The sequence below is a fragment of the Ranitomeya imitator genome, chromosome 5, assembly GCF_032444005.1.
Source record: "Ranitomeya imitator isolate aRanImi1 chromosome 5, aRanImi1.pri, whole genome shotgun sequence".
Classification (NCBI taxonomy): Eukaryota; Metazoa; Chordata; class Amphibia; order Anura; family Dendrobatidae; genus Ranitomeya; species Ranitomeya imitator.
In genome coordinates this window covers 68,547,399-68,565,446 of record NC_091286.1, presented here as the reverse complement: position 1 = coordinate 68,565,446, position 18,048 = coordinate 68,547,399, and the positions used below count along the sequence as shown (strand labels likewise).

General features: G+C 43.6%; 2 protein-coding genes across 7 annotated transcripts in view; one reads left to right on the top strand and one right to left on the bottom strand.

Moving 5' to 3' along the window:
- ESF1 (ESF1 nucleolar pre-rRNA processing protein homolog) overlaps nt 1-4,942 on the bottom strand; it is an 82,519-nt gene extending 77,577 nt beyond the window's left edge. The window contains exons 1-3 of one of the 5 annotated variants that reach the window (XM_069768764.1): nt 4,888-4,931; nt 3,009-3,139; nt 1,276-1,853 (exon numbers count right to left, since the gene is read on the bottom strand). In XM_069768764.1, the coding sequence (XP_069624865.1) occupies nt 1,276-1,798 (523 nt within the window). In that variant the 5' untranslated portion in view covers nt 1,799-1,853; nt 3,009-3,139; nt 4,888-4,931. Of the gene's footprint in view, nt 1-1,275; nt 1,854-3,008; nt 3,140-4,047 lie in introns of all 5 variants that reach the window. The other 4 variants (XM_069768765.1, XM_069768763.1, XM_069768766.1 and 1 more) reach the window with 4 other exon arrangements.
- A 53-nt stretch (nt 4,943-4,995) lies between these two features.
- NDUFAF5 (NADH:ubiquinone oxidoreductase complex assembly factor 5) overlaps nt 4,996-18,048 on the top strand; it is a 39,378-nt gene continuing 26,325 nt past the window's right edge. Inside the window, exons 1-4 of one of the 2 annotated variants that reach the window (XM_069768770.1) lie at nt 5,005-5,162; nt 5,344-5,902; nt 9,825-9,865; nt 12,549-12,612. In XM_069768770.1, coding sequence (XP_069624871.1) covers nt 5,642-5,902; nt 9,825-9,865; nt 12,549-12,612 — 366 coding nt within the window. In that variant the 5' untranslated portion in view covers nt 5,005-5,162; nt 5,344-5,641. Of the gene's footprint in view, nt 5,903-9,824; nt 9,866-12,548; nt 12,613-18,048 lie in introns of both variants that reach the window. The other variant, XM_069768769.1, reaches the window with a different exon arrangement.

The following is an 18,048-nucleotide window of genomic DNA, read 5'->3' as shown; positions in this document are numbered from 1 at the left end:
GTTTCGAAACTTTTTTTTTTTTTTCTGTTTTAGTGGTCATAACAAATTCAGAACTTTGCATAACAAATAAATAAAACTCCCTGCAAATTTGGTATCTGGTTTGTGCTGCGATTTTCTGACACTTCTTTATTTCTCCATTTGTGGACCTATGAGAAGGCTTCTTTTTCATGCGTGGCATATTGCCATGATAACACATCGTAGGCTACAATTGTTGGCACGCTGTCACTTAGTAACCATATAAATGCCACTGTTAATGACAATAACAAACAGTTAACAGCAGTGATCACAGTTAGTGCGTCCATACTCTTAAGCAGCAGATGCCGGCTGAACAACAACACATCCGGCCGGTATTGAGGAGGCTTAATTATTACAATCTACGAGTAAATTAGTAACGCCATATGGTGATCATAGGACACTGTACCCCCCAAAGGCATCTCATCCCTGCTTTACATGGGTGAAGGCATCCATTTTCCTTTAAAAAAAAAAAAAAAAGACACTGGGGCGAATACATTTACCATAAGTGTCTACACCAAAAAACTGGCGTGCACAACACAGAGTTGGGCGGAAATGCAACTTTTTGCATTTTTATGCCAGTTTCAAGCAGCTGAGCCAAAGTTGGCAGAAATGGAGAGGAACAGGGGCAAGACGAATCAAATTCATGGAAAGCAGCAGCGTTTCTTAAGCCAGAAATGTTACTCCAGTCCCTAGACTGGAGTAACATTTCTGGTTAGGTCAATGTAAGTGCACCTCTAAATGAATCTGGTGCACCTAATTCCTACAGGCACCTCATTAGGACTAGGACACAATACTCCAGTCTTAATGAATCGGGCCTCTGGCTTGGTTTATATTTTAAGTTATGGGACACGGCTCCACCATTGGCTTATGGGGTAGCGATCTCCCTCTTCCAGGAGGATGACTCCTTTGCATACCTTTCCTCTACAAGTAACCACATGGAAAAACAGTCCCAAACATACATTTTAAATCAACCTAGCGTACTAATCGCCATAATTAAAGGGACACTGCAGGTTAATAACATATTAATACACAGTATTATGCCGGGTCTGAGGGGCTTTATGTTGCATTTTTTAACCCATTCCTGCATCAAGTCATAGACAGAAGGCATTGTCACGTGTTAGGTAACACTGATTTTGATCACTGGATGTGGCAGTCAATAGCAACTACGTGAGGCTTTACAAGAGGAAGGGCTCGCTCTTTTAGCACTACCAGTGGATAGATGACTATATTTTTCCCAATATCTTTAATATACAACTGTACCTGATTCTTCTTCCGATTCCTCTGGCTCCATCACTTCTGTGGATTTCTTATCACTTTTTGCAGGAAAGCTGCCGGATGGTTTCTCTTTAGTCTTCATTTCTTTGTCAGTGTTTTTTTGCTTAGATACTTTATCTCCTTTAGCTTTCATTATTTTCTCAGCTTTGTTCTTATTCGTTTCTTCAAACGTTTCTGCTTTCTCCTTGACCATTTTTGCGGACATGACTTTAGACTTTGCGGGATCTTTCTTCTTCTTCTCTTTCTTGGTGGCTTCTTTATCTGACAACACATCCTCGTCAGAATCGGAGAGATCATAGTAGCGCCTCAGGTCTTCCGTGGTGTTGTGGTTAATAGGACGCCCCCGTTTGTCCACTGTATATTTAAGACTGAACTTCTTATCGTGGAACATGGCCTGGAAACGTTTATCAATCTTAATTTTTTTCTGTTTTTCTGGCATCTCCCAAAATCGAGGGTCTTTTGTGACGCGACTAAATCGCTGGTCAGAAGTTAGTTCTTTTGCTGCCATCTTATTAATTTTAAAACTCAAGATGAAAAAAAAGAAACTGAACTAGATGAAGGATCTGAAATGACAAAAGGTTAAATTAGCAAATAAATAATATAAACTTCACCCAAAAATCTGATAACATAAAACATAAACAAGGGCGCACAATGTGAATGACCGGTTTAGACACCCCTTATTTATGTACTCGTGCATCTAATAAGGCATATAGAGAGGGAATGTCCTTACTAGACAACCCCTTAAAGGGCTCATGCATGTCAGAATAATACGGTTACATCCAACCTGGGATACAATACTTATTACCATCCCACAGTACCTCCATATAGGATTAAAACAATAACAAAGGTGCTGTTCAGGATTTAGATACCAATGACCTGTTCTTAGGAAGAATCACCACGATTGTTAGGGTATGTGCACATACTGCCGATTTTGCTGCAGATCCGCAGCGGTTTCCCATGAGTTTACAGTACCATGTTAACTTACGGGAAACGAAATCCACAGTGCACATGCTGCGGAAAAAAACGCGCGGAAACACAGCGGATTATTTTCTGCAGCATGTCAATTCTTTGTGTGGATTCCGCTGCGGTTTTACACCTGCACCAATAGAAAACTGCAGGTGTAAAGCCGCAGCAGAATCCGCAGTAGAAACCGCGATAAATCCGCAGGAAAAACCGCAGCGGTTTTGCAGGGTGGTTTTTCCAAATCCGCTGCGGAAAAATCCGCAGTCCTCCAGAATACTTGTGCACATACCCTTAAGGAGTATTATTTCACAGCAGTAGATTTTTTGGCACAGTAGAATTAAAATTGCAGAATGCATTCTAAATGATGGGATGCATAATGTATGTGTTTTTTATGCATTTTTATAGCGAAAAAACGCGAAAAATCCGCAACGTGTGACACAGCCTTACACTTCCTTACAAGAATGGGCTCTGGACTGAGAACAGTGCAGCTTCTACTTTAAATGCCAAGTAGGAGACAAGTTAATGGATTAAGAAAGAAATTAAAGGGGGGCTCTTAAAATGGCAACCCTTATCCCTATGCCACATTATAGACGGGGATCCTCCTCTGTGTGCCATCTATATTTCTGAACAGTTCACATGTAATGACACATTTCCCCTAGAACCGCAGATGATGGAAGCTGTGACGCCTCTTTTTTTAAAATACGGCTGTTTTACAATTCCATTATTCGCATCCCCGCCGCAAGCCATTTGTGAACCTTGGGGCAGCACGGTGGTTAGCACTGCAGCACTGGGGTCCTGGGTTCAAGTCCCACCAAGGACAACATCTGCAAGGAGTTTGGATGTTCTCCCCGTGGTTGCGTGGGTTTCCTCCAGGTTCTCCAGTTTCCTAGTAAGAAGGAACATAAACCAGCTCACCCGTGATTCAGCTAAGTAAGCTTAGTATATGTCAAAACATACAAGTACCTATTATTTCAGTGCTACAAGCACACTTGTTGCGTCTCTAGCCTGCGATTATACTTACTCATGAACATTTTTGCTTTTGCCTCTTGTACTAATTTTTTTTTTTTTTTTTAATTCTTTTTTCTTTTGTAATTTTGCTAATTTACATTTGCTGCTGTAATAAAGTTATTGGTTTATCTACAAATGTAGGCATAATTGTCCAAATTTACAATAATAATTTTTTATACATGTACATTTTATTATTTATAGATTTCATTGTGTAAATCTTTTTAAATTTGTACAATCATTTGTATATTTTTGCTTTGTTGTCATCTTTTGTTTTATATATGTATGTTGTTCAGATAGATTACTGTGTTGGGCAACATTCAATACATGTTCATCTCACGCCCACTTTTTAAATCAGTTAGGTCAATCACTTATCCCACCGGTGTGCTTTCCGGTGTAGGGTTATTTAAGTGGGATACATGGGTCTTTTAGAATGTCATGATTAAGGGAGCCTAGTCTCCAGAAACGCGTTGAGATTCTTGCCCATATGGTTGTGCTGAGGTCTGTATCCTCCATGTTTAAAGTTGGTTAATAAGGAAATCGCCTTTTTGCGGACTCGGTGAAGCTGGACATTTCTTTCTTTTTTTTGGATCTCCAGTTTCCTCCCACATTCTAAAGACATACTGATAAGGAATGTAGATTGTGAGCCCTAATGGGGACAGTGATGACAATGTCTGTAAAGCATTGTAGAATTAAATTAATGGCGCTATATGAGTAAAATGACTAAATAAACCTTCTGATGATGCGAAAGTGTCGTGTGTCAGCAAGTGTGCTTCATAATAAGCCTACCTCTCAGCTCCAGGGTCCCAAAATCTCCAGTAGGGCCCACAACTATAATGATTGGCTCTATGTTGAACCCATTGTCTACCTTCTACCATAATAACTATGAAACTCTCCTGGGTCTTTAATACTGAGAATGAGACATGTTGTCCCTACACGCAACGTTCTGTGCATCACCCAGCAATCCAGCCCCAGGGAGTGACCACAACACAATCCCCTGCCCATCACTGCTGATGCCCCCCTGCCAGGGCAGAGACAAGGAATCTCAGCCCCAGGGAGTGACCACAACACAATCCCCTGCCCATCACTGCTGATGCCCCCCTGCCAGGGCAGAGACAAGGAATCTCAGCCCCAGGAGACACCAGTGCAGAGTCCCAGAGCTCGGCATAAGGGGCAGCATGGCAGTTCTGGGATATTACAAAGATGGAATTTGGGAGACATTTGTAATGATACCTGACTGCAAATATTAGGTTTAGCCCAAAATATATACATCTAAGTAAGAAAAGAAAATTGTTCCCAAAGGAGAACAATCCCTGTAATGGTGCACCATAATGATGGCACCTAGGTGTACAGCACAGACCCCCCCAGGTCTCCAGCTGTGTGCGCCCCCTGCCCTCCTGTGTGGGGGAGGGGAGGCTTCCTGATCCCAGCAATCCCACTTTCATACACAGACTTAGTAATACCGCAGCGCTTTTAGCTGATCGCGCACAGACCCCACGATCATGGACACATTTATCTTATTATAATCTATGCTCGGTGATGTCCTGGGACTACAAGCACCAGCAGATCCAGGCAGTTTATGTACAGAACACATTTATCACAGCCGCTCATCTGTTTCCTACAGCTCACCGATCACCACGTGGTTCCTCCCGGCAATGCTTTGCGGCGGATGCAACCTCTCACCTCGGCTACGGCGGCCGCGAATGGCCAAAAATGGTTTAGCGTTTCTGTGTCCTTGGCTGTGTGTAAAGCTTCTAGCATGTGAGAAGGAGGCGTCCTGGTGACTGCGCCGGAAAGTTGTGCTGCTGCTCTGCTCGTCATACACATTGGGCACTGGTATCACTGCACAGAATGCACAGCTGAGGGGGCACTGCTAACCCTGCACTGCAAACACTGCTGAGGGGGTATTGGTACTGCATAGCTGGGGGGGCACTACCAACACTGCACTGCAAACACTGCTGAGGGGGCACTGCCAACACTGCTGAGGGGGCACTACCAACACTGCACTGCAAACACTGCTGAGGGGGTATTGGTACTGCACAGCTGGGGGGGCACTACCAACACTGCACTGCAAACACTGCTGAGGGGGAACTGCCAATACTGCACAGCTGAGGGGGCACTGCTAACACTGCACTGCAAACACTGCTGAGGGGGCATTGGTACTGCATAGCTGGGGGGGCACTACCAACACTGCACTGCAAACACTGCTGAGGGGGAACTGCCAATACTGCACAGCTGAGGGGGCACTGCTAACCCTGCACTGCAAACACTGCTGAGGGGGCATTGGTACTGCACAGCTGGGGGGGGGGCACTGCCAACACTGCTGAGGAGGCACTGCCAATACTGCACTGCTGAGGGGGCACTGGCAGTGCCAGTCATTGCTATGGCCACTAGCGCATTGGTATCTAGTACCCTGTGTATGAGGTGCTCTCTCCTACATCTCAGGAGGGGGCACAGAGCTCTCAGCAGCAGCGGGTGGCCCACATGTGCGCTCCCCTCCACCGCCAGGGTGCCAGTTAGAAGGGCATCAGCCTCCAGGACAGACAATGTCTTCAATGTGTTTGACAGAAGCATGAAAAGGAGACAGAAGAACTGGGCGGCATCGCAGGGTAATGCCCACCAGTATGAGTACCTGCGGGAGGAGGTCAGTGCCAGCCACCAGCTATGGCTTGTTCACACCTAGCAGGGTTTTATTTTATTTATTTTTTTCCTTCTAGGTTTCTACAATCTCCTTCACACAGTGCGATCATTTTTCCTAGCATTTTTTGACTTGCAATGTTTTTTTTTAACTGCAGTATGTTTATTCTTTCACCATCTTTAAACCCTGCTCAGATTGATGAAGCCAAGTAACAAAAAAATGCAGCAGAAAACATGTTTTAATGCAAAATTTCTGTTGCGTAATGGCAATTTTATTTTTGGTGCAATTTTTGCTGTTAAGACATGTTCAGTATTTAGTCAGTATTTTACATCACTATTTATAAGCCAAACCCAGGAGTGGAACAATCAGAGGAAAAGTATAATAGAAACACGTCACCACCTCTGTATTTTTCACCCACTCCTGGTTTTGAGTTATAAATACTGAACGTGTGAACATGGCTTTAAAATCCAGGTAATAAAACCTTCAAACTCAATGTGAGCATATCCTAGGCCTCCTTGATTCTTTTGAATAAACAAAATTTGTGTATGAAACTGGAAAATTATCTAATTCATTTTGCCGTTACTGTAAAAACATGGGGGTTTGGGTTTTTTTTTTTTTCAACCTTCAAAACTGGAAAAAAAAGAAAGTATCAAAAACGATGTGTGTGTGAGCAAGCCCCGAGGATATCTTCACACATGGTGTTTCTGATGCTTTTTTTTAATGTATGAGAAATAAAATGCAGACTACAGCTGGAAAACTAGCAATTCCATATTGTTGCTTTTTAATTTTTTTTTTTTTATCTGCTGATTTCATTGGGGAGAAAACTGCAAGAAAAACAATGGAAGAATTGACCTGCTGCTTTTTAACACAAAATTCACCCCAGGATTAAAAAAAAAAAAAAAAAAAAACAGAAAAAAAAAACACTATGTGAATGCGGCTTTAGAAATGTCATTCATTTTTCTGTTATTGTAAACGCTGAGTTTTTTATTTTCTGTTCGGAAAACAAAGGAAAAGCTGCATCAAAAACCACTTTGTGTGAAAAACACTTAAGGCCATGTTCTCGTGTGAGGAAACTGATTTGTTTTTGTTTTTTTCCTTCCACTTTTACTTTGTGTGCAGAAAATCTGCTGCATTTAACAGTTCAAACAAAATGAAATTTCATATCTATTGTGTATAAAGGGAATCTGTCAGCAAGCTTTTGCTATGTGATCTGATTGCATCATGGTGTAGGGCCTGAGGCCCTGATTCCAGCGTTGTGCAACTTACTGGGCTGTGTTTTGTGATTCAATTAAAGGGACTCTGTCACCTGAATTTCGAGGGAAGAATCTTCAGCCATAGGGGCGGGGTTTTCGGGTGTTTGATTCACCCTTGCCTTACCCGCTGGCTGCAATATTGGATTGAAGTTCATTCTCTGTCCTCCGAAGTACACGCCTGCACAATGCAATCTTGCCTTGCGCAGGCGTGTACTATGGAGGACAGAGAATGAACTTCAATCCAATATTGCAGCCAGCGGGTAAGGAAAGGGTGAATCAAACACCCGAAAACCCCGCCCCAATGGCTGAAGATTCTTCCCTCCAAATTCAGGTGACAGAGTCCCTTTAAGTATGTGCTTTATCAGTAGGAGAGTATCACTACAGGACTAGGTGTCCTGTGCCTCTTGGTCAGGCCCGGATTTAGGGGTGGGATCAAGGGGCCTGGGCCAACCACCAGGCGGGGGCCTCCCACCAACATAGGGATAAATATCTCAAAACATGTAAAATACACGTCTCTTTGCTGTGAACCTTTTCTAATGATAAGGAACATATAACAAAAGAGAAACTATTGAAAGTGTAGGGACCTGGCTACGGTCCTACATCTCAGTGGCTGGCGCAGAGCGGCAGAGTCATGGCACCTGACCTGCGTCAGCATCCACTGACCTGGCTAGCCCAGCCAGACTTCCTTAGTACCCTCCCTGAACCTAATGCTTAGCTAATGGCATGCAGCAGCCTTCTCCGAATCCAACAGAAGCTTCTACGCGCTACCTATTCAGCAACATGCAAAACTGATCTAAACACTACTGTGGACTCACTGACCAGCTTAAAAAACTATGTCGCATCAAAGCGTGACTCCTTCAAAATTTATGAGAAGCAAGGCGAAGAGCTGTCTGGTTCATCTGAGTATGTTCAGATGATAACTCGACACAAACGTGTGTCTCAATCCATTGGATTATGGCCATACGGAAGTATAACTCGGCCCTTCTGAAAAATACAGAACCGAAACTTTCTTGCCGATCATTGATCAGTTTATCGCTTCTGTTGATCAACGTCTTCAAGCATATAAAGATATATCAAGCAAATTTAGCTTTTTTTTAGCCATCTGACAGAACTGTCTTCAGAAGAGCTTAAAGGGAAGGTGCCATCAAAAAAAAAGTTTTTCCATCGATTGAAAAAATGTAAAGAATTAATGTTTAAATTTTCTTAAAAAACATCATTTGTTTATAATTTAGTAAAATATGAAAAATAATTTTAAAAGGTTTGGCATTTCCACTTTTAAACTCTAGGGGGAGCAGGTAATGAAATTTGACAAAAACCTAGTGTACAACTAGCTCACATTACTGCACTGCAGTAATTATGGGCGGAGTCTCCTGACGTGTGTGATGTCTCCTCCCCTTCTGGTGATTGGTAAGGGATAAGAGAGGATGAGATTCAGGAACCCAGTGAGCAGCCATTTTGTTGGTGACTGCAACGTTATACTGAAAATAATGCATAACACTGCGGGGCTGGGATTCACAGGCTGGGCGGCCGCACAGTCTGCGAGACTGCGTCTGAGGTCAGACGGGCAGCGCTCAGTGCGCCTGCCCCAGGCAGAACAAAACAGTGCAGGCGCCGGATTTGATTTGAAAACAGCGCGGAGGGGGCGGCGCCCAGCGCCGAAGAAGCCTTGAGTGACGGCAGTGTGGCGTGTGCAGCAGGGGGGTTAACACCTGCCTCCAGGACTAAAGACAGGTATTTTTGCGAAATTATAAAACGCTTTATTTCTGCTTTGACTGCACCAATAACTAAAAGAGCCACCTTGTCAGAATGCGGCATTACTGCTGCACAAGGTGGCTCTTTTAGTTTCTAACAGCTGGAGAGGGTGACAGTGGCCCTTTAAATCCGACCCTGCTCCTGGTCTAACCCTGCTGCCCTCACCATGGATTAGCATTTGTGTCAATCACTGATGTGGGCGGGTTATATACAGCTCAGCATTCCGAGCTCTGCTAGATCTGCAGCAGGTAAAACTGATTCTATCACAACTGCTGCACTCAGCAAACTAAGTGATAAATTGCTGCTGATAGATTCCCTTTAACCATGAAAATTGTGCAATTTTGGTGCATTTTTTTCTCCATAGACTTATCTAAGGAGCTTGAAAAAAAAATGCTTGTAGCATTGTAATTGTGCTGTTAAGTGTAGAATCCCTTCTGTAACCCCCTCCTGGGATGAGCCATTCGAGGCTGCTGATGGGCTATCAAAGCAACCTGGAGCCTAATGGAAGCCCTCGTCTCTGCAGTCTTTAAACTCCTGTGAATCCACATCTCAGACTTCATTCATTTGATCTGGTCACCATTACTGGCCAGAATGACCTGTTCACTAGGCATGGTTAGTGGTGCGCTACTGGAGGCGAATCTGAACCTTCTATTCCTAAAGCAGCGGCAATAGGACATTGTTATATATCTATCTATAAATCAGCAATAAGATATTTGCACATGTTAATGACCATTTTTTTTTCTGCTCACTCCTTCTATATGCAGAACTATATTGAGCTCTGTGTTGCCGTTTTCGTTGCTCCATATACAGTGTAATTTCATGGAGTTTGCTGAAAACCGTGCCTGTAAGGGTACGTGCTCACGATCAGGAACTGCTTGCGGTTTGACGCTGCGCATTCACTTATTTCTGTTTTTCGATTGCAGATTGCAGAGCGAGTTGCGGATCGTGTGTTTGATGTGGCCAGGTGAGTCCTGCACTTTACCCTGCACTTCTTCTAATTGACATGTTCGGACATTTTCTCCATGGATAGAGCATGGTTTGTTTGTTTTTTTTTTAGATTTTCCAGCTCTTTGTGATGCCGTCCATGCTGCAAAATCTAAAATTTACAAAGCTGGAGTCGATTTCTCTTCTATTTTTTTCCCAAATCTGTTGTAAATTATCGTCATTCTGCCGGACCGCCGGGTTTCTCACTACTTCCATTAAACTGTACACACATCAGAAAAGTATTGTGGATTGGAGAAAAAAAGGGGAAAAGTCACACAATTTTTCTAATATCTAACATATATATTCTAATAATCTACAGTTCTTTTAAGAAATTTCCGAGATCCCCCTCTCCCCTTATACACACAACATTTATTGTTCACATCCTGGATATGACCCACTAGATGCAAGAGGGAACTTAGAGCGAATTTACTGTCCCCCTGGCACAATTTGTTTAAAAAGTCAGAGTCTCCTCCACTGCTCCCAGTGTCTGTTACTGGCGGCAGTGCTGACATCAACAGCACTGCAGCCAATCACTGAGCTCAGCATCTCGGGCCAGGGAAATGACACGAGCCATTGATAGGCCGCAGTGCTGTCAACGTGACATCAGCGCTGCAGCCAATTAAAGATACTGGGGCAGTGATGGACACTTGTCGCAGGACCCAGGAAGGGTGAGTACAGCCCATTTTATTTGTTTGTTTTTCAAAATAAACTGTCCCAAACTGGAAAATTTGCTTCAGATTATGTTCACATGATGCTTTTTTTGCTGTTTTTTTTTTTTTTCCCCTCTACAGCCAAAACATGATCTATTGGCCTTAAAGAAGTTGCAGACAAAATGCCGGCTTTGCTGGGGTTTTTTGCTGCATTCTTTGCTGGGTTTTTCAGTATCCCAAAGATTAGTTTTGTTTCCATGAACAATGCAAGGTGTTAGGCCACCAATGAAACCAGAAAACATTTTTTGAAAAAAAAAAAAAAAAAAAAGGGCAAATTGATCAAATGATTTAGTGGATAAAGATTTTTTGTTTGAAAAAAATAGTGACTATTCTGAACAAAAAAGTTCATGAAAAAATACATAATTACAAATGTTACAGCAGCGAGGGGAGTGGAATTGATCTTGAGGTTGGTAGCGAATTTTGTAGGGCGGACACTGTTTACTTTCACATGTTGGTCAGGCATTGTTCAGTTTCACACATCGACAGGTAATGTTCAGTTTTACACCTTGGTCGGCCATTGAATTGCTCAGACATTTGTTTACTTTAACATATCACTAAATTAATTATACTGTACTAATCCTAAAGGTACCGTCACACATAACGATATCGTTAACGATATTGTTGCTTTTTGTGACGTAGCAACGATATCGTTAAGGAAATCGTTATGTGTGACAGCGACCAACGATCAGGCCCCTGCTGGGAGATCGTTGGTCGCTGAGGAAAGTCCAGAACTTTATTTCGTCGTGTGTGACGCCGATCCAGCGATGTCTTCACTGGTAACCAGGGTAAACATCGGGTTACTAAGCGCAGGGCCGCGCTTAGTAACCCGATGTTTACCCTGGTTACCAGCGTAAACGTTAAAAAAACAAACACTACATACTTACCTTCAGCTGTCTGTCCCCGGCGCTCTGCTTCTCTGCTCTCCTCCTGCATCCTGTGTCAGCGCCGGCCAGCCGGAAAGCACAGCGGTGACGTCACCGCTCTGCTTTCCGGCTGACCGGCGCTGACAGTGCAGAGGAAAGCAGAGCGCCGGAGGACAGACAGCTGAAGTTAAGTATGTAGTGTTTGTTTTTTTAACGTTTACGCTGGTAACCAGGGTAAACATCGGGTTAGTAAGCGCGGCCCTGCGCTTAGTAACCCGATGTTTACCCTGGTTACCGGGGACCTCGGGATCGTTGGTCGCTGGAGAGCGGTCTGTGTGACAGCTCTCCAGTGACCAAACAGCGACGCTGCAGCGATCGACATCGTTGTCGGTATCGCTGCAGCGTCGCTCAGTGTGAAGGTAACTTTAACTGCCATCTCAGGTGAGGAGACCTGACATTTTGGTTTAAACTTGAGAAAATCACAAAATTAAATGGGTTTCACATCCTGCTGTATCTGCTTTTATCACAAAAATGAAGCAAAACCTGATGGCAACTTTTTTTTTTGCACTTATTCATTGCATTCTATGGGTGAAAAAATGCTGCAAAAATGCTGAAAGAAGTGGCATGCTGCAGTTTTCAAAAGAGCAGAGGTTTTCTAATTCAGTCAGTAAAAAAAACCCAATGTGTGTGCATGAGCTTTTTGAAATCTCATAGCTTTTGCTGTTACTGTAAAAAGCTGCTTTTAATTTGCATAAAAAAGGAACAAAAATGTAAAGTGTGAACATGTAGCCTAAATAGCCTCAGGGTATGTTCACACAGTTTTTTGAGGAGTTTTAGAACAGAAACAGAAGCGCAAACTCTCCAAATCCTCTTCAAAAGCTTTGTGTTTCTGATAAGTTTCTGCTTCAAAAACTCAGTAAAAAGACTGTGTGCACGTACCCTGATGCCAAAAGACTGGTATGTAGGAAAGCATGCCTGCTGCTATAATTTTTTTTTCTCTAAGTTTGCATGCGGTTATTCACTGTGTACCACACACACGTCAGGGCTTTGTGGCTTGTTGTTAGCCTGATCATGCATTTTTGTTTTGCAGAACATTTCCTTTTGCTTTAGATATTGGTTGTGGAAGAGGTTATATATCGCGCCATCTAACAAAGGTAAGGCTCCGTGCACATGGCTTCTGTCACAGATATGTTCTATGCTGCGGCCAAAGCGTGTAGCCAGACGTACGGACGGCCGTTCTCTGCATTTTTCTATCCACATGCTGAACTGAAACAGAATTGGAAATCGATCGGTTTAGAAAAAAAAAAGTGATTTAAAAGTGTAGTTGTTATTTTTAGCGACTTCTCAGAATAATCTGCATATGAAGAGTAACACTATTTCTCTCCATTATATGCCTTATATCCTGCAATTTTTTTAGCTTTTTTTCCGCCCTGTACTATAATCCCAGCCGTCAGTCGCTCACTCATGCTTTTCTCTTTCTTTCGGGCTTTCTCACACTTGCTCCGTCGCATTCTTTAGCTCTTGTCCGCCCTTTCCTACTCTTGTGCTCTCTTTATAGATCAGGTATATCACTGTTCAGGATTCTTTTATGTATCAAGTCCTTACATTCAGAGCAGATTTTTATCCAATGGAAGTAAACACTGATTTGAAATGACAGAATGCAGAGATATTGAAGAGCCGGAGGAATTGATGGTCAAGTGAAATTGGAAAATAGCAAAGTCATTTTTTGCGATGGCTGACTTAGTAAAAAAAAAAGCCCTGCGGGGGATGGTGTTTATCATGACGAATGACACAATATCTACCTGCTAGATCCACCAATATTCTAGCGCCACCTCCTGGTTTTTACTGGAAATATAACATTCTTGACTACCCATGTGGCCACTGTCGCTAATCCCTCCGCACAGAGACCAGTGATTGGCTGCAGTCATGTGGATATTCTCATCAGATCATGCATCGGCAGAGGATTTAGTTTATCACTCAAGTAATTTATTTTCCAGTAGTTTATGCAATTCCTCCCTTCATAAGCCCACATTTTGAATGAAGCAAGTAAACACTTTAAGGGTAAGTTCACACAGGGCATTTTTGCTGCTTTTTTTTCTGCAGCAAAACCTGATCTTCTTGGCAGGAAAGAAGCTGCGTCAAAAACGCAGGTTTAGGTGTGTTTTTTTGGTGCGTGTTTTTTTTCTTTGTCCACGCTAATGTCTTTGAATTTTCAGCAGCAAATAATGATACCTGCAGTTTTGCTGCATTTTTGCAGCATTTTTTTTTCAACACCCATTCAAGTCATTGGTGAAGTTATGCGCTGGCAATTCCATGTACAACCAGAAGGTGTCACTGTTGTCGTACAGAAACATTTATGGGAAAAGCTAGAAAAAAAGGCCAAGGCTTAATATATAAAGAAATTATCACCCACGTTACAATCCCAGTTTTTCTTATGAGAAACATCATTTGAATTTAAGAGGTTCTTGACCCTCATTATATTCACTGGCTATAGTAATATATTTATATAACAGATTAATAGATGGTATTATTATAATTATATGAACTGTGATAAAACTGAAGCACACACTCTATAGCACTAAAATAATTGCAAAGATAATGGCCCCCCAGTAATATGAGGTTAGAGTGTCTTTATATTTCTCGCAGAACTGCAATTATTTTTTAACACTTTCATTTCTGGTAAAATTGGGTTAAGAAATTGCCACTTGTTCTCTAATATAATATTGTGCCCTCCTGTCATCAGTGGCAGTAAAGGGAATGTGTCATGGGTTTCGTTTGTAATATATAAACATTTTTTTCTAGGGGTTTATCTTTAAAATATGTCAAACACGTTAAATCAGTGGGGTCTGACTATTGGCCCCCCTTCGATAAGGCTATTTGAAGAGTCTGTAGCACTCGCGGCAGACATGTAATCTCTTCAGTGTTTACAGCAGCTGCAGGTTGGTTGGTACTAACCTGCGCCATTTTTTTTTTGTTCTTTTATAAGTAATAATATTGCTCTATTGAGGTTAATGGAGCGATGCTGCAATATCTTAAACGGGCGCATTTAAGATAAATAAATATGGCGTAGAAAAGTACAAAACCAGCCATTTCCGAGGCTACGTTTCTCACACAAGTAATAAACCTTCTTGAAACGGTTCAGAGAAGGTGCTGATGGTCGCACTCCCACGATCTGATACTGGTAGCCTAAGAGTAAGGCTGTGTGCACACGTTGCAGATTTTTCGTGGTTTTTTTCGCTATAAAAACTCAAAAAAACACATACATTATGCATCCCATCATTTAGAATGCATTCCGCAATTTTTGTGCACATGATGCGTTTTTTCCCGCGAAAAAAATGCATCGCGGTAAAAACGCAGTATGTGCATTAATTTTGCGGATTTTTTGCGGATTTCTCACTATATTATTGCATTAGGAACCTCTGAAAAGATCCGCAAAAAAAAAACGCACCAAAAGCGCGAGACAAATGCATGCTCATTTCTTGCAGAAAATGTCCGGTTTTGCCCAGGAAATTTCTGCAAGAAATCCTGAACTTGTGCACATAGCCTAAGGGAGCTTTTGTGCTGCGTTCTGTCACCCATACTTGGGTCCCGTTGGGACTTGCGTCTGAACCCTTTCCCCCACACCCCCCAGCAAAACAGGATTTGGACGTATGCAATGGTGGGGACATCTATATATATATATATATAATTGGTTAAGGGTCTGTTTGTCTGTAACCAAAATCCTGCTTCGCTGATTGGTCGCGCCCGGCCGTCCTTGACCAATCAGCTTTCATAAATAAACTACATACATATACTAGAACGGGAATAACATGAAGGACAGTCTGAGGGAGAGAATAATATGGAGGACAGTCTGTGAGGGAGAGAATAACATGGAGGACAGTCTGTGAGGGAGAGAATAATATGGAGGACAGTCTGTGAGGGAGAGAATAACATGGAGAACAGTCTGTGAGGGAGAGAATAACATGGAGGACCGTCTGTGAGGGAGAGAATAACATGGAGGACAGTCTGTGAGGAAGACAATAACATGGAGGACAGTCTGTGAGGGAGAGAATAACATGGAGGACCGTCTGTGAGGGAGAGAATAACATGGAGGACAGTCTGTGAGGAAGAGAATAACATGGAGGACAGTCTGTGAGGAAGAGAATAACATGGAGGACAGTCTGTGAGGGAGAGAATAACATGGAGGACAGTCTGTGTGGGAGAGAATAACATGGAGGACAGTCTGTGAGGGAGAAAATAACATGGAGGACAGTCTGTGAGGAAGAGAATAACATGGAGGACAGTCTGTGAGGGAGAGAATAACATGGAGGACAGTCTGTGAGGGAGAGAATAACATGGAGGACAGTCTGTGAGGGAGAGAATAACATGGAGGACAGTCTGTGAGGAAGAGAATAACATGGAGGACAGTCTGTGAGGGAGAGAATAACATGGAGGACAGTCTGTGAGGGAGAGAATAACATGGAGGATAGTCTGTGAGGGAGAGAATAACATGGAGGACAGTCTGTGAGGGCGAGAATAACATGGAGGACAGTTTGTGAGGACGAGAATAAGGCCGGGATCACACACAGCAAGATACGGCCGAGTCTCGCAGGTTAAAACCAAGCTCTGGCACCGGCACTCCAGAGCGGAGCGTGCAGCCGCACAGCAATACATGAAGCTGCACGCTCCGCTCCGGACTGCCGGTGCCAGAGCTTGTTTTTAACCTGCGAGACTCCGCCGTATCTCGCTGTAGTGTGACTCCGGCCTAACATGAAGGACCGTCTGTGAGGGAGAGAATAACATGGAGGACAGTGCGTGTGGGAGAGATTAACATGGAGGACAGTCTGTGAGGGAGAGAATAGATGGTGGCCCGATTCTAACACATCGGGTGATGATGTTCGTCCTTCATTTTCGAAGATGACCATGACTTCAGGGTTTTTACGCAGTGGTTGAAGTCATGACTTGCGCTTGACTTGGATTAAAGTGAGGAGGAGTTGCGCAGTCGTCAACCTCACTCTCTCGCCCGTACCTATCGAGCCCCAGTGGCAAGAGCTAAGCGAGACAACTGGAGATAGGTCAGGGTGCAGAGGATGGCCAGCAGTGTCCTACATGTGCCTCGCTGCGCCCTCTCAGCGCTCCACAACACTGTGCTGGAAATTGCTTGTCTGTCCGTTGAACCTTGGTTTCTTCAGCACAGTCTGCCATATCCAGTCTTCACATGCAAGGGTAGGCAAACGCTTGAAAATCACTGTAGGTCTCAAAGAAACCCAACAGCTACCCTCACCTGGTTTGGCCCGCCTGCCGAGGCGGTGTTCCGGGGTGTACCCGCTGCCGCATGCTAGCAGCTACTTGGAGGTACAGGTGAGAGTTGAGCATCAGATGAGGACCAAAGATGGAAGAGCTGTCCAAAGAGGACACGGCAAGCACTCCACCAGAGGTGCTACCTCTATCTAGATACCCCATATACCCATCGGGTATCTACTACATAATCGTCTAATTCTGTCTGTTTGTCTGTAACGGAAATCCCGCGTCGCTGATTGGTCTCGCCAGCTGCCCGCGACCAATCAGCGGCAGGCGCAGTCCTGCCGCGAATTGGCGCTGGATTTGAACCATGCTTCGCTGATTGGTCGTGCCCAGCCGGCCACGACCAAATCAGCCATATTGGCTCGGGATTTAAACCCCGCTGCGCTGATTGGTCGCGCCCAGCCGGCCCAACCAATCATCGATATTGGCGCAGGATTTAAGACACCGCTTCACTGATAATGTATATATTTTACCCGGAACATCATGTGTATTTATTGCATTATTCTTAAATCTTCATAAATAAACTACATACATATTCTAGAATACCCGATGCGTTAGAATCGGGCCACCATCTAGTAAACTATAATGGTGCCGGCAGAGACAACGTGAGCTTTGCCATGCATTATTTTCAGGCGTGTAGCAGACAACCAGATGAAGCATGTCTGAAGGTACACCTCCAGTAGGCATACACTTCTGAAAATGATGCGTTTTTCACGTTGGCTCTGATGGCACAAGTATAGTCTATGGCCCCGTCAGCGCATAGATCCAAATCCTGTCAGGACCAACGACTGGATGCCAGAGCGCAGTGTGAAAACGCCCTTAGCCATCAATTGTAAAAGGCTAGATAACTTCCAACGCTGTATCGCTAATAGCAGTGAACTGCGTGGCTAATATGGAGCCCATGAATTGGAGAGGGTGCCCAGTGTTGGACATTCACGTGTCCCAGTGGTAGAATAGGCAGCCATAGGTCTCCTGCTTCACAATTCGGCCTGTGTATCAGAGTCTCGGCACAGCAGGCACTTTGACATCACCAGGTTATCGCATGTATCCTCAGTCCACACGCTGTACGGAGCGGGGCAGCACATTGGGAAAATAGGGCTAAGGAAGTGTTGTGTTTTTTTATCTCCAATAGCACTTATAGGGGTTCTGTGTGGGTGTCACAAGAGGCTTCATACTATTCAGGGGGTAGTGTGGCATCATCATACTTTTTCGGGGCATTTGTAAGGTCACAATACTGTGTGTCCAGGGCTTTTTTGGTGACATCATAGTCTATAGACACCATGGATGGTTATTGTGGGGGGAGACAA